The sequence below is a fragment of the Globicephala melas genome, chromosome 1, assembly GCF_963455315.2.
Source record: "Globicephala melas chromosome 1, mGloMel1.2, whole genome shotgun sequence".
Lineage (NCBI taxonomy): Eukaryota > Metazoa > Chordata > Mammalia > Artiodactyla > Delphinidae > Globicephala > Globicephala melas.
In genome coordinates, this window is record NC_083314.1 from 181,639,074 (window position 1) to 181,665,086 (window position 26,013).

Genomic DNA, 26,013 nt, shown 5'->3' on the forward strand with positions numbered 1-26,013 from the left:
ACTGTCCTTGCCCTCCAGGGGTTTATAATCTGAGCTCATATTATAAAACAAAACAAAACAATACCCCGCCCCCCCAAATCTGACAAAACTCAAAATCTTCTACGAGAGCTTGTTTAATATATTATTAAATAAGGTATACGTTTATTTGCATTTTTTAATGTTTTGATGACTGGATTTCAGTATAACTGGTTTCCTTTGTAATCTCACTTTATTTTCGGCATTTAAAAATCATTTTTAGAAGAGGTTAGACTTTACCAGACTGCCAAAAAGTTCCATGGCATAAAAAAGATGAAGAACTGTGTTCTGAGTGCTGGCCTCTTCCAAATACCACAGTTAGTCAGTTTCCAAAGAGTCCTAGATGACAATTTCAATAAAACGGTTTCATGGAAGGGCGCCTCATAGAGCTTTTGGTAGGACTGTGGTGTGATGTTATTGGCTTGGGCATGCCCCATAGATGTTTCCCATGTTACATTAGACTGTCAGACTTGGACCTGGTACAGTCAGCTTTCCACATCTTCAGGTTCTGCAACAGTGGATTCAACCAACTGTAGATAAAAAATATTCAGGGGAAGAATTCCAAAAAGTTCCAAAAAGCAAAATTTGAATTTGCTGCACGTCGGCAACTATTTACGTAGCAGTTATTGATACATTGTATTAGGTATTATAAGTAATCTGGAGATGATTTAAAATACAGGGGAGGATATGCGTAGGTTATGTGCAAATACTGCACCATTTCATGTAAGGGACTTGAGCATCTGCGGATTTTGGTATCCTGGAGGGTCTGGGAACCAGTCCTCTTTGGAATCAGGCACTATCTGAAGGAGCTTACAGTCGCCCATCAGGGAAACCCCCCCCCCCCCACACACACACGGTTCTCGAGGGTCATAGGCCTTCCTTGCCCCTATTCCGCTGTAGGAAATCCATGTGAGGGAGAAAACTTTCATTATCTCCAGATTGTGTTTCACAACAATTGAGAATGTTCTTGGTTTTATTATTAAGTAATGTGAACCCGTGACTTCATAGTTATTGTTTGCTTTGTTTCTTTAACATCTCAACATGCATTATTTTCTTCCCTGTGCTTTCTTCAGCAGCTTATTTGCTCCACGCACCAGGTCCCCTGACTTGAAGCTACAGAGCTGCATTTAGATCAGGTTTCTCGCATGCTGCTGACTTTATCTCATTTACAGTATCACATTTCTGTTGCCATACACTGTGTGATCTGGGCCTCCCCACAGCTTTTTAACAATTAGTAATTGAGCAGGAAGTGTGTTTTTATTACAGTGGCCTTTTGATTTTGATTTTACAATCGTGTAGTGTTTAGCAGAGAGCAGAGGTGGGGAAGTGGCCCTCTGAAACACATTTTTGACAGAGAGAAGTCTGTTGTTTCAGCCACTTGGCTATCTGTCAGCAGTTCTCAGACTTCCCCCTTGTGTTGGTTGCCTGGCAACCTGGGGCTGGAGCAATCAAACCGTGGCCAGTGCTTTTCCAAGCCCAGATTGGGAGATGATTTATTGGTGGAACTGTAAGCATGGTAAACCCAAGCCTCAGAAATTGACCTTTTTTTTCTTTTTCTTTCTTTCTTCCTTTCCTCCCCTCCCCTCCCCTCCCCTCCCCTCCCCTCCCCTCCCCTCCCCTCCCCTCCCCTCTCCTCTCCTTTCTTTCTTTCTTTCTTTCTCTAGGAGTTTATAGAAACCACATCAAGAAAAAATAAGAGAAAGGGTATCAGTTGGAGGGTTTTGTTGTAAAACTTTTAAAGAATAAAATTAAGGCCTAGAGTGAGCTTGTTATTCTGTGTCTATCAACATGTGTATAGAATATATTTAGTTGCGTTATTACCCTTTTCTTTCATTTTACTGCAACACCCAACATTTAAAAGTTAGTGCTTTTTTGGGTAAATTAGGATACTTGGGATGTCACCTTACCACGAGAAACTCAGCCCAGGGAATGCTCATAGCTTGCCCCAGGGGTCATCTGTGAAGCTTTGATAGAATCAGGCGTAGAACCAGAGCCCAGCTTTCCTAATGCCTGTGTCTATATTCTGGATTTAATGCAGTAAGCATAAAATGCTGATTGCTCTTCTTATTTTTCAAAATCAGCTGAAAACTCCAAAGACCCTGCATTACGGTCTGCTCTGTTAATAGATGCTTAAGTAGGTCTTCTTCTTCATATGTGTGTGGACTTGGTATGGGCAAGGGAATCCTGTCATTGTAGGACAAGTCAATTCTGAATTTTCAGATTCCTCCCACTTCCTGCTTCTGCCTTCTTTTTATTTTTTTAAAAAAATATTTATTTAATTTATTTATTTGGTTGTGCCGGGTCTTAGTTGCAGCAGGTGTGCTCCTTAGTTGTGGCTTGCAGGCTCCTTAGCTGTGGCATGCGAGGCATGCATGTGGGATCTAGTTCCCTGTCCAGGGATGGAACCCGGGCCCCCTGCATTGGGAGTGTGGAGTCTTAACCACTGCGCCACCAGGGACGTCCGTATGCTTCTGCCTTCTTTGGCCCCGCCCCCTCATTTATAATTATAACTTTTTAACTGTGAAAATTATCTCATTGATTAATTTTTGCTATAGAGGTGAGTTTTAAAGCTCTTTTTGAGAGTTCTCCTTCATAGAATCTCAAATACTTTCTCCAGTATTGCAAATGAGGACTATTTGGGGGCGGGGGCGGGGCAGGGGAGGCGGTGTCCTGTGGTGAGGGCAGTCTGCATGAGGGGAAGGCACAGAAGAGCCTCAGCCTGACTCAGCAGGTTAAGCATTCCCTAAGCATTTCTTTTTGTAAGATTTTAAGTAAATACTTTGGAACTCAAACTCCACTCTGCTTGCAGCCCAGTGTATCCAACTGTGTATGTAAATGCACTGTTAGTATGTTTGTATTCCATATAAATATACAGGTTGAATCGGTTTGTGTGTGTAATTTACACACAGCTGTGTTCACGCTCCCTTAACACCAGTATTTTCAGCAAGAGTGAGGTATCATGGGAGCACTGTTGTTCCAAACAAAAGCCGGCAGAGCAGCCTCGAGGTGGGGCCCATTACCAGCCCCTGACGTGGGACCCTCCCTTGACAGACTCTCTTGTGATAGACATCCTGCGTGGAGGTAGTATGCGACCAGACGGGTGCCTGTCATAGAAAGAAAATAGTGACCGCCAGTTAGACCAGGATCTGCCTTGTGACCCAGTTTTGCCTTTTGTAGTTGAAATACACTGCTCTTCCCCCTCCAGCCCACTGCGTTTCCTAAAGGGATACTTGATTTTCCTCTCATTTTGGAGAGCATTCAAAGTGACCAAAGTTAAATAAGGAGCCCTAGCCTTTGTCATGTTGTCATGAAAGAGAAACAGTCCAGGAGCCGCTTCTATGGCCCTGGAGCTGGACAGGGCCTCAGTTTCCCCTGTTTAGGAAGTGGCGCAGGAGTGGATGGTAACAATTTCTAGACTGAGTTCTTCTGGAAGACACGTTTCACTTAATTTGAAATAACAGGCCTATATGATTTTATTTCATTTAGGACTATATGATATCATTGTCCAGTACTCTAACAATGTATTTATTTTACTTCCCTACTAGAAAACTTGTAGTGCTTTAGATGTTTTAATGTTTTATCAAAAAGGAGCAGGGATCACCCTAAACTTGTGCTGTCCACTGTGTAACCACTGGCCACACGCGGCCGTTGAGCACCTGAAATGTGCTATAGCCCGAGTTGAGATGTGCCGTTAGTGCAAAACAGACACTGAATTCCACAGGCTGAGTAGGAGAAAGGCAACGTAAAATATTTCATTACTGATTTGTATATTGATTACACATTGAAATGATGATATTTTGGATGTATTAATGTGCTACTGATGTTCATCTTACCTCTTTTTAAAATATGGCTACTGGAAGATGGAAGTTACCTACTTGGCTCACGTTTGTGGCTCACATTCAGTTTTTATTGGGCGGCCATTGACCTAAACACCTTGCATTATAATTTTTGCGAAAGGCCTCCCACTAAAGAGTTCTACTTCTTTGTTGTCTTGTAACTTATAGACAAGCCACATTTCTTTTTCAGTTTATTCCCTGTTCCTTCTGTGCCAACACCTACTTTGTTAAAGAAGCTGAACTTTTTAGTGACTTAATTATGAGCCACTTGACCAAGAACATTTACGTGGGGACTACAGTGCTATCACAGGGAGAGAAGGTGCCTCTTATGTCCGTTTGGCTTCGTTATTAGTGTTGGGTTATTTTTAATTTGGGTGTAGCTGGGCAGCCATAATTGGCAAGAGGTATTTAGCTGGCGGTATTTCTACATCTGCTAACGCTTGCTGCTTAACTAGCCAGTTCTCATTTGACTTGAAAGTGCATTGAAGCGTGCTGCTCCGATATTCACCCTGTGGCAATGCTGTGTTAGGCCTGCAGTAATGAAAGGACTTCAGCTACTCAGCATAATCATCTAGACTCAGAGGGTCACATAGACAGAGATGTATAGGATGGCTCAGTGGCCTTTGCTAGTGGGCAAAGTTGCTGTGTAAACCATCCAACATAAGGTCATTTTCCTGTTGGGCATGTGGTCTTTGAAAAATGGAGTGACTTTTTTTTTATGTTTGCGACCACCTGGGAAGGGTTTTGCGCACAGGTGTGTTGAAAAAGGAAATTGTGGGCTTCACTCTGGGTGGTGAGCCGGCATCAGGGAGTGGACTAGCGTGGTGTCTCTAGTGAGACTTGTATGTTTGAACGGACAGGAAAGGTGGTGTTGAATCATTCTGTAGGTAGTAATTAGAGAGTCAGAAACTTAGCACTGAGCATAGGTCAGGAGACCTTGAGTCAAGCTGCAGGGCCAATGGCTGGGAAATAAACAGCACTGTAAGAAGGCCAAGCCAGTTCACCTCCCAGATACATTCATTTTTTCATTCAGCCAGTGATAGTGGTCACCTGCTCTGTGTGTCAAGGGCTGTTCTAGGTGCTGGGGATTCCCTCATGTACTCAGTATCGTACATAGCATGTCATGTCATGTCAGGGCAACAAGAGCTCAGTGTTAACATAGAGCAGGGGAAGGTTACAGAGAGTGATAGGGCCTGCGGATTGTCTGAGGAAGTCTAATTGGAAGATGGTTTACTGGTTGATTTAATTAATAGTTGACTAACATTGAGGTTAAAGGTTTTAGTAATGAATCTTGTATTGGTTTCCTGTTGCCGCATAACAGATTACTCCCAACAATAAAGATCACCTCAACTTAAAACAAGAATGATCATTTGTTATCCTGTTTCTGCAGGACAAGAATTTAGGAATGGCTCAGCTGTGCCTTCTGACTTGGGGTGCTTTCATGAGGCTGCAGTCAGATGGTAGATGGGGTTGGAGTCATCCTGAAGGCTCCTTCACTTGCGAGTCCAGGCTAGGAAAACTCAAATGGCGGGGGGCTGCACAGCTGGAGCTTCTGAGGCATCTCTCTCTCTCTCTCTCCGCCTCCCTAGGTGGTCTCCCCAGCATGGTGACTTCTGGATAACCATACTTCTTAATGTGGTGGCTCAGGGCTCCAAAGACACATGTCCAGAGAAGGAGAGCCAAGCAGAAGCTCTGTTACCTTTTATGCATGCCCCAGCCTCAAGCTACCAGTGCCACTTGTGCCCTGTTGGTCAGGATAGTTACAAAGATCCACCCAGGCTCCAGGGCAGGGAACAGAGACCCACATCTCAGTGGAGTGTCTTCATCACACTGTAGGAGCAGCATGTAGGATGGGATGGAAATAAGAGTCTGTCACAAATACAAAGCTTTTGTGGGTATGTGTGTTTGTTTGTTTTGTTTTAAATAATGTATGATCCTTGCCTGAAAAGTGAGAGCTTTGACCAGCTTAGATGTTCTAAAGCTTCCTTCCGACTCTAATATTCTCGGATTCTACTATTATTACAGACATGGCAGGGAGGGAGTGTTGAGCTGACGACTGCCTAGCTTTTGTAGACATTTCTGGAGCACGTCAGCAGAGCCAGCTGGGGGTAGGATGACTGCTGGACTCTTCTTGCTGGCCTCAAACACCTTAGGACCTGGCACTTGAGTCACCCTTTGTGTTTCTATAGCTAATCTTTGGTGGAGGGATGGGGCAGAGGCAGGGGGGATAAAACGGTGATGAGACAAGGAGCTGTCTGTTGTCACAATGCTCGTGAATTGAGGAAGGTAGAAGAATCAGGGCAGGATCATACCTACCTACCTACCTCCCCCAATTCTCATTCTCATATTCTTTGGCCTGTGGAAGATTGGAAAGTAAAGGAACCAGGAAAAAGAGCTCTTTGGTATTATTCCTCCATGACAGCTGAATATTTGGAATCTGCTGTATTTGACCCTAGAGAGGACTTCTCTTAGAAATGGACAGGCTTGTATTTGGGCTTCTGTTCTGAGGACCATCAAATCTTTTGGGATGAGGGGGGGGAAACGGGTCTTTTTTGCAAAACCTAGGATTTATTTAATGTTAAAGGTATCTTAGACAGATCTTCTGCATTTCCAGGTAAGACAGTTGATAAAACATATCATGCATTAACAGGGTCTCTTTTTGGAAAGAGTTTAGCCACCCTCCTGTCTCTGTGTAGGAGAGAGGCCACCTCCCTGACTGCAGCTCCCAGTGATGGAGAACTAGGCATCCACTGTTGAGGCTTTATGGATAGATGAGAGAAAGCCCGCCACTCCTCTTGCATACGGAAGCCCGGAGGAGGCCTAGTGACCTATACAAGGGTGTCGTTATTTGGTGGCAGAGCCATGCACTCCAAGCCAAGTGTTTCTGTGGGAAAAATTTTAACATGGACATACAGCATACAGTCTCTGGCACTTTTGCTTCAAAGAGCAAGTGTGTATATGTTTATACCTAAAATTTCCTTTAGAGGTTTTCTGTTTTTTTTTTTTAAGACAGATAATACCCTTTAATTCCTCTGATACGTATAGATACAAGAGAAAGTTTTCTGCACCTGGATTCCAAGCAATTAATCCTATTTCGAAATCTCATCTCTCTACTTCTCCACCCTTCCTGATTAGCTATGGATTGGGGCAGGATATTTAATTTACCTAAACTTCCAGATTCTCCACCTGTAGCACGGACCCAGTGACACCTACGTTGGAGAGTGTATTGAGGAGCCTTGAGGAGGATGTGGTCTGGGACCCAGCAGTATCCATGTTGCGACTGTGACGTCCTGAGACAATGGAAGATGTTACTCTGGATAGAAAGCGTAGGACAAGTCTGAGCTAGGGAAAATGTCAGGTCTCAGAGAGACTTGAGAACAATCAGTAAAAATGTGATTGTTATTTTATTTTATTTTAAAAATTTATTTATTTTTGGCTGCGTTGGGTCTTCGTTTCTGTGCGAGGACTTTCTCTAGTCGTGGCGAGCGGGGGCCACTCCTCATCGCGGTACACGGGCCTCTCACTGCCGCAGCCTCTCCTGTTGTGGAGCACAGGCTCCAGACGTGCAGGCTCAGTAGTTGTGGCTCACGGGCCTAGTTGCTCCATGACATGTGGGACCCTCCCAGACCAGGGCTCGAACCCATGTCCCCTGCATTGGCAGGCAGACCCTCAACCACTGCGCCACCAGGGAAGCCCTGTGGTTATTATTTTAAATTGTGATCCTATTTGCTATTTTTAAACTATAACTAGTTGAATGGAACTTAACTATTAACTAGTTATTCTGGAATACTGCTAGTAAATTCAACGTGTACTTACAAAGTAGAGTCAACAAGAAATTAGGAGCAACATACCAGAAATCTCGGAGATGCCCACCACGGCTTGCTGGCCTGTCTCCTCTCAGACGCACTGCTTCCGCTGCTGTTTATTGAAAACGTCATGCTTTACTTGGGTCGTCCTTTCGTTGATGTGTTAAATATTTTAAATCAAAACCCAAATGATACTTTTCAAAGCAGTATCAATAGTGTATCTCTAGCCGGAAGCGTGTTTTCGATATGGGGTGATGGGAATCTGTAACAAACAGGATTATATGGATGAAATGCAATAGGTTCTCATCTGGTGGTTGCTCAGTGAGAGCCACTGTTGAGTGAACAGGTAGGAGTCCTGGAATACAGATGTCTGGAAAGGCGTTTATTTCTTCTGCTTGGCATCGGTCTTCTCTTTTTTCTCCCTACCCCTCATTAACATAGGCCCACATTTAGGAAGCGTCTTCAGTTTTCTGCTGCTGCTGCTTCTCTACACCTTCAGAAGACCAGTGGACAATTCCTCTTACTCTCTGCCTGGCTTGTGGGCTTACACTTTTGTCTCTCCACTGGGGGCAACTGTGGTTTGCTTACTTGCAGATCTGCCTGTTCTTCAGTCCCCTGAGAAGCAGCAAGTCATTAACATAAAATTTTGTGCGGAAAACAGGGTAGAGCAGGAGCCATTTTCACAGTGGGACTCACTTTAATACCTGCAGTGTTTTCCAAACAGTTATGTAAGAGGACTGAGTAAGAGTCGCTTTTCAGAAGTCCTGGTGAGTTTCTGACTGTGATACACTAGTTAAAATTCACCAGAGGGAGTTAATTTTGAAAGCTCTCAGCCAGGGTTAATGCAGAGTTATCTTTTAGCCCTTTTTGCAGCATTGCCCCTCTCCCCTGGCTCCTCTCCTCTTCTGTAGACACAGGTCATATCCAGCACTTGAGATGAGCAGCGTTGGGAGTTTCACGTGCACACGAGGGAGATAAGTGCACCTTAGTCTTTGGCCTCATCTACCCAGTACTCCTCTGGGTGCAATCCAATTTGATATTAAGAGTAATCTTTTTTGAGATAGGTAGGGCAGGTATTTTATGGCCAGTTTAAAAGATGAACAAACCGAGACAAGAATAAATTAAGTTTCGAGAATATGGCCTTTATTTGTCCATTCGTAGACCTTTGAGAAACACTTAAAATCTTGAAATGCAAACGCAGGCAGCAGGTGCCCATCGTAGCCCTGATCCACACACTCTCCTCAACTCCATTTTTAGCCTTCACCCCATCCCTGAAGTTCCCTGACTGTTTACATTTGTCAGTCTTGACCCTCCCACCCTGGTTCAAGGATTTGGTGACACGTGGTTAGTTTTCCCATCTGTAAAATGGAGATATTAGTAGCCCCTGCCTTGTAAGGTTATTGCGGTGCTTCAGTGAGTCAGTTGGTGTAGAGCCCCTAGGAGAGTGCCCGCCATGGGAGTACTGCTCAGTGCTGGCTGCTTTTACTGTTGAATAGGTGGTGCCTCCCTGCCTTTCTCTCATCCCGACACAGGACAGTGAAGCTGCTTGCCCCAGGCCAACCCTGGTCCACCCCTTCCCCCCACCCGGTGGGAGACAGTCAGTGTCTGGGCAGCCGGTGAGGCCGTCATCGCCCATGGGCACAGGGCTTGGGAGGCTCTGAGCTGGGGCAGGCTCAGCAATAATGAGCGGAACTTTTGAACTTGTTACTTTATCATAAGAGAGAATGTTATCGCATTTTCACCCAATTATGTTTATCCCTATTACGTATCTCCCGTTTCAAAAGTGGCTGTGTCTAAACAGCCATGTCAGAATTACTCTGTGGAACAGAGAAGCAGACCAGATCCTAGGACTTCTGAGTTTGAATCTCACATTCTTTCCATTCTACCAAAAATGAGAAATAGAGCTCTCCAGATTCTACTCAGACCCAAATTTAACAGCAAGTACTGTGTTCAGGTAACTCACTTTTTTTAAAGCCAAGAATTAAATGTTCTCTACCAGGAACTTATAGGTAGATAACTTCTGATGGTGACATGAAGTTTCAGCTCAGTAATAGAAAAAACTATAGCAATGTGTCTAAAACCTGGGGAGTAATTATGTAACATGATTATCACTACAATGGCAATCATTTTACAGTGTATAAACGTATCAGATTAACATGTTGTGTACCTTGTAACACAGTGTTGTATGTCAAAATATATTTCAGTAGATAAAATCAAAATTGGAGCGCAATCACAAACTAAGTTGTAAAACAAAGCAAAGAACAGTCTCCTTGCCATTAATAAATCTGTATGTATATTTGGGTCTCATCTGGCTATGACGATTGAGAAATAGAAGAGGACTTGTCTTCTGCTCCCAAAAAACACACAGGTTGATTGAAAACAAAGAGCACCAGAGAAAACAGTGCCAACACCCGGGGAACCTCAGCTCACGGCTCTGAGAGTGGCCAGACTGCAAGCCTGCGGAGCGTAAGAAGCAGGGCTGCCCGGCACTCGGAGCAGCGGCCCAGCCACAGCTCCCGCCTCGGGAAGGAGCAGCCTTCTTTCTCCTGCACCCTTGGCATCTTAGCAGTCTAACGTCTATACACCATCAGGGACAGAACAGCTAAGGGACAGAGACATAATTCATGAGGCCTTGAATCTCAGCACTGGAAATGCTGAATTTCAGCTCAACTGCTAGAATGCTATTAAGAAACAGACCGCGTCTGTGAACTTTCGTTTAGAAGCTTCCAGTACCTGTCTGTCTGTGAGTCGATAGTGTTAATTATGAAATTAAAGTCTTAAAAAAAGTCAGGGTCTTCATTTGCAGAGAGATGAATGAATTGAGGGAAGGGAGACCACAGCCTCAGTAACCTATTTAACATACTGACCTATTCTAATCATTGGCCACTCTCAGTGGGTTGGCTTTGTTTCGATTTTAAAGGCTACTCTACATTTCTGGTAAACCACAAGGTAAAGGCTGGTCTCTGAGAAGCAGATGTTTTGCCAGTTTGAGGCCTTGTGGCTTTCCATAGAGAAGTAACAGTACAGGCCACATGAAGCTTTTACTTCCTTTTTTTAAAAAAGTAGGGCCAGTGGTGCTTTGCACTTGATAGCATAGTCATTGATATACACTGACAGCAGTGGTTTGTGTTCACCATCAGATGTCAAATCCATATTTCTGGAAGTAGTTAGTTTGAAATGTCTGTGAGACAAGTGTTCCCAAATGGGCTTGGACCATAGATTTAGCCTTAGAAATAGTAGTGAGAATCTTGGATGGTATTTAGAGCCATGGGAGCAGTGGAAATCATATTGGGAGGGAGTTTGTGGGGAGCAGAAAACCTAGAACAAAGCCTTGGGGAGACTCAGAGGTGGAGGAGAGCATTAAGCCACCAGGTGATATGAGAAAAATCAGCAGAGTTTGGTGTCATGGAGCCGGTAAGATCAACTTTGTTATCAGAGTTCAAAATGGACCCTTTGGCATTTAACAGTCTATTTCCACTGTGACCACCCTAGCCCAGGCTCTTGTCATCTCATGGTTTGTTTCATCTGTGTATCACAGACTTGGGAGCTCCAGCTGCCTAATGCTATAGGGAGGCAAGGTGGTATAAGATACAATTCCTGTCTTTTCAGAGCTCATAGACACTATGAGTACATAAGGCCTTTTACAAATAAATAAATGCGAAGTGAATGGGGATGGGGACGGTCAGGGAAGTCTCATTTTGGGGTGGGAGGGATTTGAGCTTGAGTTTGAGGTGAACTGGAGGTAGGCTGTGGAGAGAAGTATTAAAGGTACCCCAGAGTCGGAAGTTCAGACAGAGGTGGTAGCATGGACCAGTTGGCATTACTGGACATCTGTTTGGAAAGGTAGGCCAGGACAGGATCCTGGTGCACCTTGAATGCAGGGCTAAGGGTTAAACACCACCTGAAGAGGTCAAAGAGCTATTCTTAGGTAGGGCCTGGGGGCAAGATGGTGTCGGACTCATGATGAAATCCGTGGTTTTGAAAAGTTCCTCAGCAGAGGCTTGTAAATGGCTGGACGAGGGAGATGGGTTAGGAAGCTGGCTAGTAGGAAGGAAGGGTGAGGGTTTGGCCTGCGACTACTGCTGGAATGAGCGGGAAAGGAAGGCACTGAAAGACCTTTCTTAGGAAGAATACTGAAGAGTTGATTTGATTTGGAGGGGCAGATGGAAAGGGCAGAGTCGCAGATCATGGGACCATGACTGAAATTGCTGACCTCCGTAGACTCTTGGCCCACTTCACCGAGACTGTGGCAGTAGTGCTGCAGGGCATGGATTTTGGAGCCCGGGTTTGAATTCTGCCTTGACCGCTGAGGAGTTGGGTGACCTTGGTCTGGTTACTTAACCCATGGTGCCTCAGCTTCCTTGTCAGTAAAATGGAGATAATAGCAGTACTTCCTTTTAGGTTGTGAGGACTTTGAGGCTCCTGACATATAGTAGGTACTTCATAACTGTTGAATGGATGCTGTTCAGAGGATTATAACAAGTGGAGGAATCAGCGTCTGAACTCACGTTTGCAGAACTCTCCCACATTACCCTGCTCTTCCAGGTTCAGCCTTTCTCAGGTGCTCCTTCACTGGGCCGGCCTCTCCCAGTGAACCTGTTGTGTGTCCTCACACATGCATGGCCCTGCCATTCCACCATCTGACTCACGCCAGAGCCCACCTCAGCTTTGTATAGTATACTCTCCCTGTCTGATTGCCACTTCCTATTCTCTGCCTCTGTCTTTCCTGGAGGGCCTTCCCACTCCTCCACACCTGCAGATGCTGTCTGCTCTTCTCGATCTGCTTCCGTGAAGGCATTCTGAACAACAGTCCATCCCTCTTCTCGGCTCCCTTGCAGCACTGGTGAGCTGCCCTTCACTACTTCATGCTTGGCCGACCTAAGTCTCAGATTGTTCTGTAATCACCTCACACACATTTATCTTACCTGCAAAAAACGAATCCGTTTTAATAAAGGTCCATGGCTACCTTTTTTGTTGTTGTTATTTTTAAAATTCCTCCCAGTGTTAGGTGCTCACTAAATACTTAACTTCTTAACGAGTAGATTAAGAAGCATTAATTCTGAAGGCTGAGGTTGGGCTCCGGTCATCCTCATCTCACACCTGGGCTCCCTCTCTAGCCTTTTTAACTGCATTGCAGCCAGTCTGTCCCTAATGCACGCCGAGGGCCACACTGCCACCAGAGCAGTCTCTGTGCCGTCTTTTCATGGAACGCTCTTGCTTACACTTCTCCGCTGGCCTACAGCTAGGAGCAGAACTCTTCAGCCTGGCCTGGAAGGTTCTTTGCAACCTGACCCTCTCCCCACCTCTTCAATCTTACCTGCTGGGACTCCACTCCGTACACCCTGCCCTCCTCGCAGTTCCCAGGGTGATCTGTGTGCCCTTCCTGGCTGACCCCTCTGCCTGGAGCCCTGCTGAGCCCACCTGACAGGCTCATGCTCCCCCTTGTCTCGCCCCTACGACGGCAGCAGAGTAAGTTGCTTCCTCCTCCTGACCCCACCTCCCGCCCTTTGTTCCTCTGCTGCTTTTGGTTGGGGCCCAGAGATTGATCTGTTTACCCTGTTTGCCAGGCCTGCTCCTTGAGGGCAGGGCAGTCTCGTTCCTCTCCACATCCCGGTGGAGATGTGAAGATGTGGAGGTGCTCTGCACGCAGCCCGGGATGCGTGCTGAGCATGTAAATGATACTTTTTTCAGGTAACGAGGGTCACTCTGCTTCAGACTAGAGCAGAGCTTGCTTCTTTCTTGTGCCTTGCCAGATTTTTCCTTTTGAACTATACGAATTATGTTGAAAACTGACAGTGATGAGTCATATCTTAGAAAGGGGTGAAATCTGAAAATGCAGAGCCTCCAGGAATGGAGTAGGAGGTTGCAGATCGGTCTTCCCGGCCAAGTCTGGCTCTTCACTGAATTCGCCCGGCTGGTCTCAACCGCGGGGAGTGGGAGGGACTCCCCTCCCGGTGGGCAGGTGATTTATTGGCTGGGAAGCTTCCGCGGTGATTTAGTTGTGAAACGGCGCCCTGCGAGGTGCCGGCTGAGGCCTGGGCCGGGCGGGAGCGGCCGCCCACAATCCCGGGCCGGAGGGACCTCGGGGGTCGTCGGGGCCAGCCCCCCCGGCTTCGCAGCCCGGGTGCGGCGGGCGTGCGCTGCTGACTCTGCCCGCCCGGGGGGAGGTCCGGAGACGGAGCAGCCCGGGGAGGGCCCCAGCCCGGAGCCAGCCCCGCGGGCGCCCTCCGCTCGCGCCCGCCGCGGCGGGGAGGAAGTTTCCGTGCTCCGCCGCCCGGGTCGACTCCCGCTGTTCGGAAGGAGGAAACCGAGGTACCGGGCCGGGGTCCCGCGCGGGGCCTCGGGGCGGAGGCCGCAGCCGGGCCGGCGGGCGGCGCGGCGATCCAGGCCGCCTTTTGCAGCCGCCCGCGGCCGCGCTGGGCTCTGCGCGCCGCTCCGGCCTCCTCCCCCGGCGGCGGCGGCGGCGGCGGCGGCGGCGGCGGCGGCCGCCCCAGCCCCGCGCCCCGCGCCGCGCGGCCCCGCCGCGGTCACACGCCGAGCCGCCCGGCCGCCTCCGCCCTGCGCTTTGTGGAGCCGGAGCCCGAGCCCGAACCCGAGCGCAAGCCGAGTGACAGGCGCGGCCTCCCGCCACCCGGACCCTGAGTGCGGCCCGCGGCGGCCCCGCGTACCTGTGGCTGCCGGCGGTCGGCCGCGCGGGCCCCGACTTCGCGGGCCGAGGTGGGGTCCGGGGATCCGGCAGTGGCCCCGCTGTGGCGGGGAGGGGCTGCCCAGGAGGAATGGGACAAAGTGAAAGTCCCCGGGCTGCCGAGGGAACGGGGACGGGAAGGGGCCGGGAAGGAGGAGGGGTGCTGGTGTTTGGGTGCCTGGTGCCCCGGGGCGGCTCTTGCGGCCGGCGTGGCGGGGCACGCAGGCCGGCCGGGGTTCGGGCCCGGTGGATTGCCGCGGTGCTGCTGCCGTCCTGGTGAATTCCCCGGGCGAGCGAAAGGCCTTTGAAGCCTCCAGGGTGCCCTTCTGGAGAAAAGTCTCCAGCTTTGCTCCCGTTCCCCTCTTCTGCTCGGCACTTTGGGAAGCTTCGTTCTCAGGTGGGGACCAGTTGTGCTGTTTTATTGATGGAAGCACGGAGCGTATGTGTTGTTTATACCTCCGTGGACCGATGCAGAGACCGGAGGCAGCGAAGGCACAGACGGCTGCTTGCCTCAGACACGGGACGTCCTCCTCAGCCTGTCCGAGTGCGGGACTGGGGATCTGACGGAGGCTGTCTGGGCGCGGGTCCCGGCTGTGCTGCTGAAATATTCCCCCAGCCGTGTCGACGTTCCCTAGCTCGGACTTCTTTGGGGTTGTTATTCTGCTGATTGCAGAGATCTTTGCTGACATCCTGTGTTGTTTTTGGCTTTTACATCCCATTTGTTGTTTCTTTTTATCACAGAAACGCTTCGTTAAGGGGCTCAGGCAGTACGGCAAGAACTTCTTCCGAATTCGAAAGGAGCTGCTTCCCAATAAGGAAACAGTGAGTACAATTGGACTTTATGTAACTTGATTTTTTCCTCTTCGCTCCTGCTGCTTCTCCGCACTTGATCTTGTGAAATGCTTTCCTTTAACCCTGTGTTGTGCTGGCCTCTAGGATTCTATTAATTTTACTTCCTTCACCTTTAGTTTTAGCTCAGGATTCTAGATGGTAAAGTGACTGATTATGCTTATCCCCAAGAAAGTGGATTTCAGAACAGAAGAGTCTTTGGCAAGAGAGGTTGGGGGGGGCGGGGAGTCTGGGGTGTTGGGGAGTTAACATCTAATTTTAAATACAGTGGGTGAAATAGAAAATATCATTTATCGCTAGTTTGGATTTGGTTATTGACAAAAGTCATCAACAAACAATAGAGCTAAGAGGTTTGTAGCTCAATATACTTTAAATTCTCTGGGGACTTTTATTTTTTTTAATGTTGCTATGTTTTGAAGAGTAGTTGTACCTAATTTTCCAGCCCTAAAAGTTTGCACTTTTTATTGGACAGATACACAAGGATCCCTGTAAGTTGCTTGAAATGAGGTTTTTAAAAATTCCTTTGATATTTCACAAAGCTGAGAATCAGGTCTGATGAACGCTCTTGTTAAACTTGGGGTAGGTGGGTTTGCTAAGGAGGCTTGGGAGTGAAGTTATGTAAAGAGAATGCTAGCAGGAGATTCATTCAGTCTTACCTGAATGTGCCTCTGGTTTCCTACAGGTGGTATTGGAGGAGGGTGGGGAAAGTCCTCCCTGCGGCTAGGCCAAGGAATAGGGGAGACGGGGGTTGGGGGGGTGGGGGGTGGGGGGGTGGAGTAGGCCAGCCACTTACCAGTGCCTGTGGCCCAAGTACTACAGAAGTGCACTTCAGGACTTGGGGATGGGAGGGGAATATTTAGACATCGAGTGCTGCTTCCCCCACCCCAGGTTTTGGGAGTGGATGGAGGAGAATATCCATGAAGAATACCCATGACAAAAGCTGATGGGTTGGTTTGGGTTTTGGTTTTCTAATTGGGTATTGGGTATTGTTTATTGATTTCCTCTTATTCAATTTTGGTTCTTTTATTCAGGTTTTTTTTTTTTTTTAAACCGTTTCTGGACACGTTTTCTGTACAGCACCTTATAAACAGACCTCATGATAGGGGAGAAGCGTTCTGAGATTTCAAGTATAGCCTCATATAAATTGGTGGTTTGCATTAATCAATCATAATTAGATTAAGTTTTCAGTATTTATTATACATGTAAATATGCTGAGCTGGGTCATTTTGAGGATAGTTGAAAAAAAAAAGCTTGTTTATGGACATTAAACTAAAATATATTATCACTCTATATAATCAAGTGACTTTTTGCTATTTCCAGAACAGAGTGGTAAGAGGTATTTAATGTGGAGCAATGAAAGAAATACTTTTTACGTTTTCTGAGGATTTCAGTTATTTGAAGTAAAAACTAAAAAGGCTTTACCCTGTAAAGTATAGGAATTTTGGTTTGGCCCAGTTGGAGTGAAAATGAGAGAGATCTTTGAGTAGATATGAGCTGATGTGAGGGGCCAGATTATAACCTCTCAACTCAATTTTCTCTCTCCCTGTGCTCTGCTAAAAGTTGCAAAACATGAAGAATTTGATACAAGATATCCCTCTACAGTTATTTTATCTTTCTCTTTTAAAAAGTAAACTTAATAGCAAGATTAAGCACTGAATCTAAAATCTGGTGTCTAACATTTGGAAATGCCAGACGCTTTGCATTTTTATCTCCCCTGTGAAAAGGGATCTGAATAACCTTTAACCTAGGGAATGGTCTTCTAATCTGTTTTTCCTCTTGCTCTTGGTTGTCGATTATTCTTACTGATGATGTCTGACTCAGTAGTAGCCTCTTTTTTTGCCACACAGAAGTTCTCAGTACAGCAACCTTTTGAGCAGGTTCTCTGGTCTTTTCCAGGCGCCTCTTTGCTGAGACGCTTCCCCATCACTTCTCTGCATTCCCTGTTTCCCAGCCATGTGGCTCCAATCCTCCCATCTCCTCTGGCACCCAGCGGTCTTCCTGTTTCCAGCCTCTTCCTCAGGGCACAGTCATTGGAGCTGATGGGAGAGTTGTTTGCAGCACTGGAGAATTTATTAGGGCTGAACATTGGCTAACTATTCCTAGTGTCCTGCTGTCTTTTGCATGGAATTGGAGGAGGTTGGTAGTAGGATAAATCTTAAGCATTCTAGTCAGCTGGGAGCGGCACTCATATTTTCCTTAGTTATCAACATGGCCAGGCTAATCATTCACAAGTCATACAGAGGGGAGGGCAAAGGTTATTTTTCATTTTTGCTGCAGAAGATGAGAAAATTTGTAGGTACCAGTGTTCTTGGTTCAAAACTTCCTAGGTAGAAATCTTCATACGGTCATGCCTTATAAAAATACACACACACACACACACACACACACACAGCAAATCCCGCTAACCTAGATACTTTCCATATTGTCTTCTATTTACCGGAATTATTAACTCATTTCTTTGCTATTCTCAACCAACTTGAAACTTCAGAAGGGTGTCAGCATCCAGAAGAACACGCCTGATTGGGCATGGGTGTGGGGTCAGCAGACTGTGTTCTATTCTTGGCCTTACCAGTAACTATAGTACTTGATGATCTCTTTTAACTGGGAAGTCTTCTTTGAGCTGTTCATTGGCAAGTTCAGGTCAAATCCTGACAGGGTCTAGGAAATTATTTTCTCTAAAATGGTGTGTGTTTGCATGAGAATTTTATTGGTGTTAGAATCTTTATAAAATGTTTGTACATCGTTGGCTGTCGCTGTGCCTGAGACCAAAGTGATGGTTCTTCTCTCCTCTGCCACTTATCTGCCATAGGGCCTTAAGCGGATTATTCAGCCTCCTGTCCTTTAATGTCTGGGTCTGTACAATGGGGTGATCCTTCTACCCCTTAGAAATTTTTTTTAATTTTTAAATTAAATTTAATTTTTTTTATCGGAGTATAATTCTTTACAATGTGTTAGTTTCTGTTGTAGAACAGAGTGAATCAGCTACATGTATACACATATCCCCTCCCGCTTGGGTCTCCCTCCCCCCCTCCAGAATTGTTTTGAGAATTTAAATGAGATACCGTCTATATAAAGAGTGCATAAAAACACTTGAAAATGATTGTTCTTCTTATCCACCCTGAATACTATGTAAAGTAGCTAAATGCTATGAAAAGTACAGAATTATATTCTGCTTGTAAACATATTGAACCTATATAAAAAGAAATTACCTGTTTTTCATTAATCTGTCTTGCAGAAAACCCATTTAATTGAAAAACAGAGTGGGTGGAGGGCACGGCCTAGTCTAAAAGATGGAATTCCTCTGTCTTGAAGCTTTGTTGAGGAGACGCTTACCAGGCCACTGGGTGCCAATGTACGTTCAGAGCTTCCTGGTAGGCACGGATACGGAGAGCTCTCCCAGCTCTTTTGGTTTCTGGTGTTTATTACTCAGGAGCTAAATCTGGCTTTTCTCTGAACACTGCTGCCCACTGAAGTGGGAATAGTGGCTGTGGTTGTGGAAAACCAACTGTTTATAGAGGTTTAGTTGAGTGGGTATTACATGTTAACCTCATGTTACCCAAGAGAATAAGTGCAAGTCAGATAGTTTAGTATCACAGTCGTGCAAATATCCTGTAGTTGATTGTCTTTCTCCCCGTTCTCCCTTCCTCTAGAACTATTTGCCTCCCGCAAATGCTTATAAGATGTATAATTAGTAGTAAAATACGGTAAAGAATCTTTGCTAAGCATCTCAGGTTCCCCTTGGCTGTATGCTTCTTCTCTCTCAAGACACTCTTTGGCCTAAACCACATCAGAATCTTGGGTACATTTGTATAAATCACAGTGAGTGCCCCGTAGCTGAGCTTCTGAGAAAATGATGGGGAACAAGGCTTCTTGGGTTCTGCTTTAAGCACTGCCGCGTAATCTTTGGCTTGATGAATCACATGACCTTTGATGCTAAGGTAATTCCTGAAAAAACAGGAGACCTAATAGTGTTGAATCTTAATTACCAGGAGGGGAATCCATGTTACAAATAACACAAAATCATAGGTGTTCCAAAAATAATTTTTCCTTTGATTTTTACACATTGTAGTTTTCTTCAAAAACATGAGATGATTACTCAGGTGACAGTGACATATAGTATCTTCTTTCATGCTGAGAACATCTCTTCGTTGTTTGAACCAAAGACTTTTCCGTGTCTGACACTGGGGTGGTTGTCCCTTGAATCCTGGCTGGCCTTTGTGTAAAGCTCTGTCTGCTGGCGCTTGGACAGATCCAGCCAGCATTGCATCGTAGACAGGGAGCATGCACTTAGTGACCTGTCTCAGCGGCAACTAACCTTGGTGAGAAGACAATTTGATCCACCCCGACTTGATAGGGAGAAGAGGTGCCCCTAGAGGATTATTAGCCCCTGGATGGAGCAGGGGGACAGGCACACACTCTTGACTCTCTTTCTCATCTCTTAGTTTTATTTTTGAATACCTAGCCCAACAGAGATGAAGCTCGTGTTATTTGTAAACCCAGTTACTGGTGCCTTAATACTTACTATGCCAGAAATCCATTTTCACCCACTTCCCATTTTCAGAGCTAGTTAAACATGCCATATGGTTCAATTTTAGAAAATTTTGTGTACCACTGAGCGCTGTAATGGTGGGATGTCTATAGAGAGAGCAAGGTGCCACCCGTGCCCTGCAGGGAGCTGGCATTGCAGCAGGGAAGATGAGCCATTTGCAGGCCTGCCATGTTTGCCAGTTTGTGCTTAGGGCCCTGGGAGAGGTCCGGGTCCCACAGAGTGAGCACAGAGCCTGGGGGTTTCTGGAAGGCTAATTGGAGGATGTGGTGTTTGAACTGAGCTTCGAAGGAAGGAAGGATATAGGCCATGGTTGGGAGGGTGGAAGGAAAGCGACTTTCCAGCTGTTGGAAATATCACGAGCAAAGGCATGGAGAGAGGAAATTGCAAAACGTGCCCGGCAAGTCCATGAGTGCGGTCGGAGAGAAGGCTGCATGAGCTGATGCAGTGGGATTTAGGCCAAGTTTATGGCTTGGAGGTAGACTTGGGGGGACCTTGCTCTCTCTCCAAAGAGTGCGTTTGGGGACCCATTGAAGTCTTTTGAGAAGAGAGGTGAGAGCATGGGAGGTGAGCATTCTTGAGCAGCACCAACGAGATGGAGACCAGAGAGGAGGTTCTTAATAGTCTAGTAGTAGGACAGAAAGTGGGGAATCGTCAGTGACTTGTGGGAATGGAAGTCTTTTATCTTGACTTTCTCTATTGAAAACGTGTCACTATTTTTTTGTTTTTTTGAATGGGACCGAGGGGCAGCTGTTTTTGATGTTTTGAGCTTTTTTAACCTTGGGTGATAGGATGAAAATATTGGAGATTTAAATTTTTGAGAAATAACATGAAAATCAACCACCTTTCTCAGCCATATTTTTGGGAACGAATTCTATTAAGTATATGCATAACTACTGAATGTTAGTTGTTCGTTTCTTCAGGCAAAATATCTTTTGCAGAGAGCATGTTCCCCCATCAAAGAATAACCACTATTGAGACAGGGCTTTAAGACCAGGTAATCAGGGACTTCCCTGGTGGTGCAGTGGTTAAGAGTCCGATTGCCTGCCAATGCAGGGGACACGGGCTCGAGCTCTGGGCCGGGAAGATCCCACACGCCGCGGAGCAACTAAGCCCGTGCGCCTCAACTACTGAGCCTGCACTCTAGAGCCCACGAGCCACAACTACTGAAGCCTGTGCGCCTAGAGCCCGTGCTTCACAACAGGAGAAGCCACCACAACAAGAAGCCCGTGCAGCGCAACGAAGAGTAGCCCCCGCTCGCCGCAACCAGAGAAAGCCCGTGCACGACAACGAAGACCCAATGAATAATAAAATAAATATTCCCATTTTCAGAGCTAGTTAAACATGCCATATGGTTCAGTTTTAGAAAATTTTGTGTACCACTGAGCACTGTAATGGTGGGATGTCTATAAAGAGAAGCAAGGTGCCACCTGTGCCCCACAGGGAGCTGGCATTGCAGCAGGGAAGATGAGCCATTTGCAGGCCTGCCATGTTTGCCAGTCAAAAATAAAAATAAATAAATTTTAAAATGATACTTAAAAAAAAGAGACCGAGTAATTGGGATTCTGTTAATATTAAGAGGTTAAAAATGACTCTAGTATTTAATACTAGCGTTCAGCATGAAGCTTTATTTAACTTCAGGTTATAACCTTAGATGAACAAACTTTCTAGCCTCATTAATGCTTAATCTAACGTTACATAACAAAGTGTGAACTTCCTGAATCGGTTGATACTATTGAGGACACAAATGTGTTATAGCCACATAACATACTTGATTTTAAGCCAGAGACCTGGACTGCAAATGCTGTGTATTCTCACCGCTCTCAGTGTGATCCTCAGACCAGCATTATCGTCATCACCTGGAGCTTGTTAAAATTGCAGCCTCTCAGCCTCCTGTCCATTCCTATTGAAGCAGAATCTGCATTTTAATAAGCTCCCCAGGTGATTGGAATGCAGAGTAAAGTTCAGGAAGCCCTGCTGTTTACACCGATGAAGACTTGCAGATTCTTAATCCTGTGTGTCACATTCATTCTTAAAATAATGTGTTTTTCATTCTGTTAAAGCTGTAAATTGTTTCACTATTAAATAGGGCTTGATTTTGCTTTTCGAAGGGTTACGGAGTATTTCAAACATATAGAAAAGTATCTGGGATTATTTTCATGATCAATAATAGAATTTCCCAATATGGCTTCCCTCTTCCTGTCTTCCATTTTGTCCTAGAAACACAATTGTAACTCATGTCATATTTCCTTTTATTTTTTTTGACCACACCATGCAGCTTGTGGGATCTTAGTTCCCTGACAAGGGATCGAACCCGGGGCCAAAGGCAGTGAAAGCGTGGAAGCCTAACCACTGGACTGCCAGGGAATTCCCGATGTCTCACTTCATATAAAAACTGTTTTCCTCTTTTTCTTTTGACATGCAGCCAAAATATGTGAGTTAGGCTAGCCTAGACCCTACTGAAGTTTCTAACAGAAACTATTTTATTTAAAGGCTGAACTTCGCTTATTAATATGAAGTTTGCATATTTAATACTACAGTGTTTTTAAGTGTTTCTTTCACTGGAACCCCTATACATGAAGAAGAACTGTAAATATTTAGAGAGGTTGGCAAGAAGTGGGTACAAGGACTGACATGTGCCATGCCTCTTCCCTTAATAATTTGTCCTGGGGTAGATGCAGGTACAGTTGGGATTCTCCACTCAAAGCAGAAGTGATTACTCACAGAGACAGGCCCTGCATTTCGGCAGCAAGTGCTGTGATCCTATAGTTCTTCCCATTAAAATGGAGCAGAGCCTTGAGTCTGTTCATTCTGAGAGTCTGAACTATGGTTATTTGACTGGGCAGTGGTCCAGTTTTTTGCTTTTGTTTTTGTTTTTTTTGTGGTACGCGGGCCTCTCACTGTTTTGGCCTCTCCCGTATGCGGAGCACAGGCTCCGGACGCGCAGGCTCCGCGGCATGTGGGATCTTCCCGGACCGGGGCACGAACCCGCGTCCCCTGCATCGGCAGGCGGACTCTCAACCACTGCGCCACCAGGGAAGCCCAGTGGTCCAGTTTTGACTAGGGTAATCTGAGAGAGAGTGGCTGATTCCCTTGTGTAAGTGAAGCAGTTAAGAAATTTGCATGTAAGAAACTTTTTTGCTGCTGATGTTGGGGGAAAAGGGAGGACTTTAAAAATTAGATGACTTTAAAATTTTTATTTATCTATTTTTAAAGAGTAATTATTTTAAACTTTTTTGGAATCAATTTTATGTGGCATCAGGTTAAACAAATTATATTGAAACTTCCGGAGAGTTAGATGACTTTTTAAACCAAGGGCCTTGGATATTTGCTGTTCTCAGTGTAAACATCTTAGGCCTGTCCTTGGTCTTATCCTACGTATTAGGACTGGTAGGAATGGCATGAGTGTGCTTTGATTACATGCGCTGTATTACTTGTAGAAACTGTACTCAAATGAAAAACCCCTTGGACTTCAGTGTTATTGAGCACAGTGCTGCTTGTAAGGATGGGTTATTTATTTGCTGTTGGCATTTGCCAACGTATATTTCTTATGATTTGGCTGGATCTTTGTTACCTGGTGACTTTTAAGATGGAGACATTTATGACTTTTAAGCCTAAACAGACTCACTCATTTTATTAGCTAGTAAAAGCAAATGGAAGGTTTGCAATGGTCTTTAAGAAGACTTGCAAGTTGTGATTATAGTCAGTGTGTTTATCTACTTGGAGCTCGTATTTTATATCGTAAGTAGATTTTTGTTTTTTAACCTTAATGAGATCCGTGAACCCATCCTAACTTTGAAAGTCCAGTTTGCTGATGCTTTAAAAAAATAAATCTAGTCTGTTAAAAACTGACATGAAAAATAAGTTTTAAAATGTATCTGAAGTCATAATTCTTGAATAATTGGTTCATTTTAATCTTACTTGAACTTATGCCCTTGAGTAATAGTTAGGAAAAATTAAGAATAAAAATTAATCGTACTGTTTTGAAACATGAAGCAAAGCATTCACCTCGGTCTCATTCACAGCTGCTCACCCGTGGTGGGAAGGACACCCCGCCCCATGAAAAATGTTTTCTGTTGTGTGTAATTTGAAAGCCATTCATTGTATTATGGAAGTAGGAAAGGCAAGCCAGAGAAGCCTGTCTTGGGACACCAGAATTCCATTAAGCTCAGTTTTCTTTTTGAGATGTTTAATTTTTAAATTAACTTTCAATGGTAACGGCCTTTGTTATTTTTTTCACTTTGGAGATATAATTCTTCTGTTCAGATCCTTCTTCTGAATCCTCTAAATTGTGGCATCATAATTCTCAGGAATTGGCCTTTGAGGTGATCAAACCATCCTCGCAGTGGGCAAAATTGGGAGTGTTTGGGAAGAACTGTTCTGGGGAACGTTTGGTACCCAAGGCCTGTGCTCTGCGGGGCGCCTGGGATGCGTGAAAGGGGGCTTGCCCTCCTGCAGCTCACAGCCTGGTGAAGGGGCGGTGGCTTTGTGCTCTTCCCTGGAAGATGCCTGAGTTGCAGTCACTGAGGCTATCCTGAGCTCAGGTGTAGGGGTCCTGCTTCGGGTGTGCGTCTGTGAAAGCCACGCGAGCCTCTTTCTCTGTGGACTGGTGGCCATTACACAAAGAGCCCAACTTCTCTCAGTGGAACTGTGTTTTGTTCTGCCCTTTAAAAATTAATATTTTGTTTTAGTCTTGGACTGTAGACTCTGCTTCCCTTTTTCTTTGATGCATTTCTGTTCTGCACATTGACATGCATCTGTGTATGTATATGGAATACATATATGAGGTTCTGGGCAGAAACCTTATTTTAATATCTCTTTATATCACCTTTAGTGCCCTATAATAGGCCCTGACTTGATATTTGTTCAAGATGAAGTGTGTGTGTTCACACATGTGTGAATGATGGGATAGAAATACATTGTGTGTGTATATATGTCTTAAAAGATTAAAACTCAACGTTTTAAAGGACCAGTTGAAGCCTGGCCATCCCAGGCCTTACACCATGTAGTGGACAGGAATCCTTGTTAACTCGTGTCCCCAGATGGTAAGACTGTGACTCTGGGTTCACTGTGCACATTGGACTTTCCGGTTCTGTTCATCATGGGCAGTAAATCAGCTCTACTGTTTGCACAGCAATTCCGTTTTCTAGATTATTTATAAGATTGAAACCCATTGTTTATTTTTCTCAGCAGGTTTATTGAGTGAGTCAAGAATAAAATATTGTCTTAAGCAGTAGAGCAAGCCATTAGCCAATTGCAGCCTCAAAATGGTCACTAGAGTGTGCATGTGTGTGCGCGCGCGTGTGTGTGTGTGTCTGCTGGAGGTGAGAGCCAAGTGAGGGTGGGGGAGGTTCAGTGTTGCCAGCTTTGCAAGGTTCCTGTGACTCTTTATGGATTTTTTTTCCTTTTAGTCAGTTAGTGAGTCACCATCATATGCTATTTTATTATCTTGAAAACAGTCTGGAATTTTTATTCTCTGTCTTTGCTGTGTGAGTGAAACACCACTGGGGGTGTTCTGAACAATATTAAGCTAAAGTTTTTCCTATAATGTTTGGTTATGTGTTTTCAGCTGAGCTGTTGTCTTTTTGTTCCCATGTGCAGGAGTTGGATTTTTCTTGAGTTTGGCAAGAAATGGTGACTTTCATGTATTTGATTATTTTAGAGGGCTGGAAACAGCATAGGTCCAATGCCTCTGGGATTTGGTGATTATTGATTTAGGCATATGCCTCCTGAGATCAGAACCTGGTTCATTTTCCCACAAATGCTCTGCTTGGGAAATGTGTTAATGAGGAACATTGAATGAGTCAGCTTTGCGGCTTCAGTTGTCAAGGGAGGTGTTTAAGTTTTGGAGGGAAAATCTGGATTTGTGGAGTAACTGCATTCAGAAGGAAATCGGCCCGGTGAATCTGTATACATGGCCAGCAGAGAGTAAAGCAAGTAGCAAGTGAACTGGGTAAACTCTGTACACATTCTGCGGAGAGTGGGATAAAAAGCAAGGCAAAGCTTTTTTTGGGGTGGGGGCGGGTGGCGCACAGTGTGGCTTGTGGGATCTTAGTTCCCTATCATGTGACTCAGGAGAAAAGTCCATGTGTTCCTCTGTACCATATTCCGTCTACCAGATGTTTAGGCAGAATAATACAGTGAAAGGACAGAATGCTTCTTATTTAGTCATTTTGTAGTCATATTAAAATGTGCAAGTTTAGAATTAAGAATATGCACCCATTTGTCCAGTATATTTGTCTTAGACTCAGACTAAAGCATACTGTTTTCTTTTGT

At 45.3% G+C, this 26,013-nt stretch overlaps 1 protein-coding gene across 5 annotated transcripts in view; it reads left to right on the plus strand.

Annotated features, from left to right (window-relative positions):
* The window catches only part of RERE (arginine-glutamic acid dipeptide repeats), a 429,037-nt gene that overhangs the window by 353,070 nt on the left and 49,954 nt on the right, over window positions 1-26,013 (plus strand). For all 5 annotated transcript variants that reach the window (XM_060283498.1, XM_030879486.2, XM_060283507.1 and 2 more), the window contains one exon: window positions 15,084-15,164. In XM_060283498.1, the coding sequence (XP_060139481.1) occupies window positions 15,084-15,164 (81 nt within the window). The remainder of the gene's footprint in view (window positions 1-15,083; window positions 15,165-26,013) is intronic.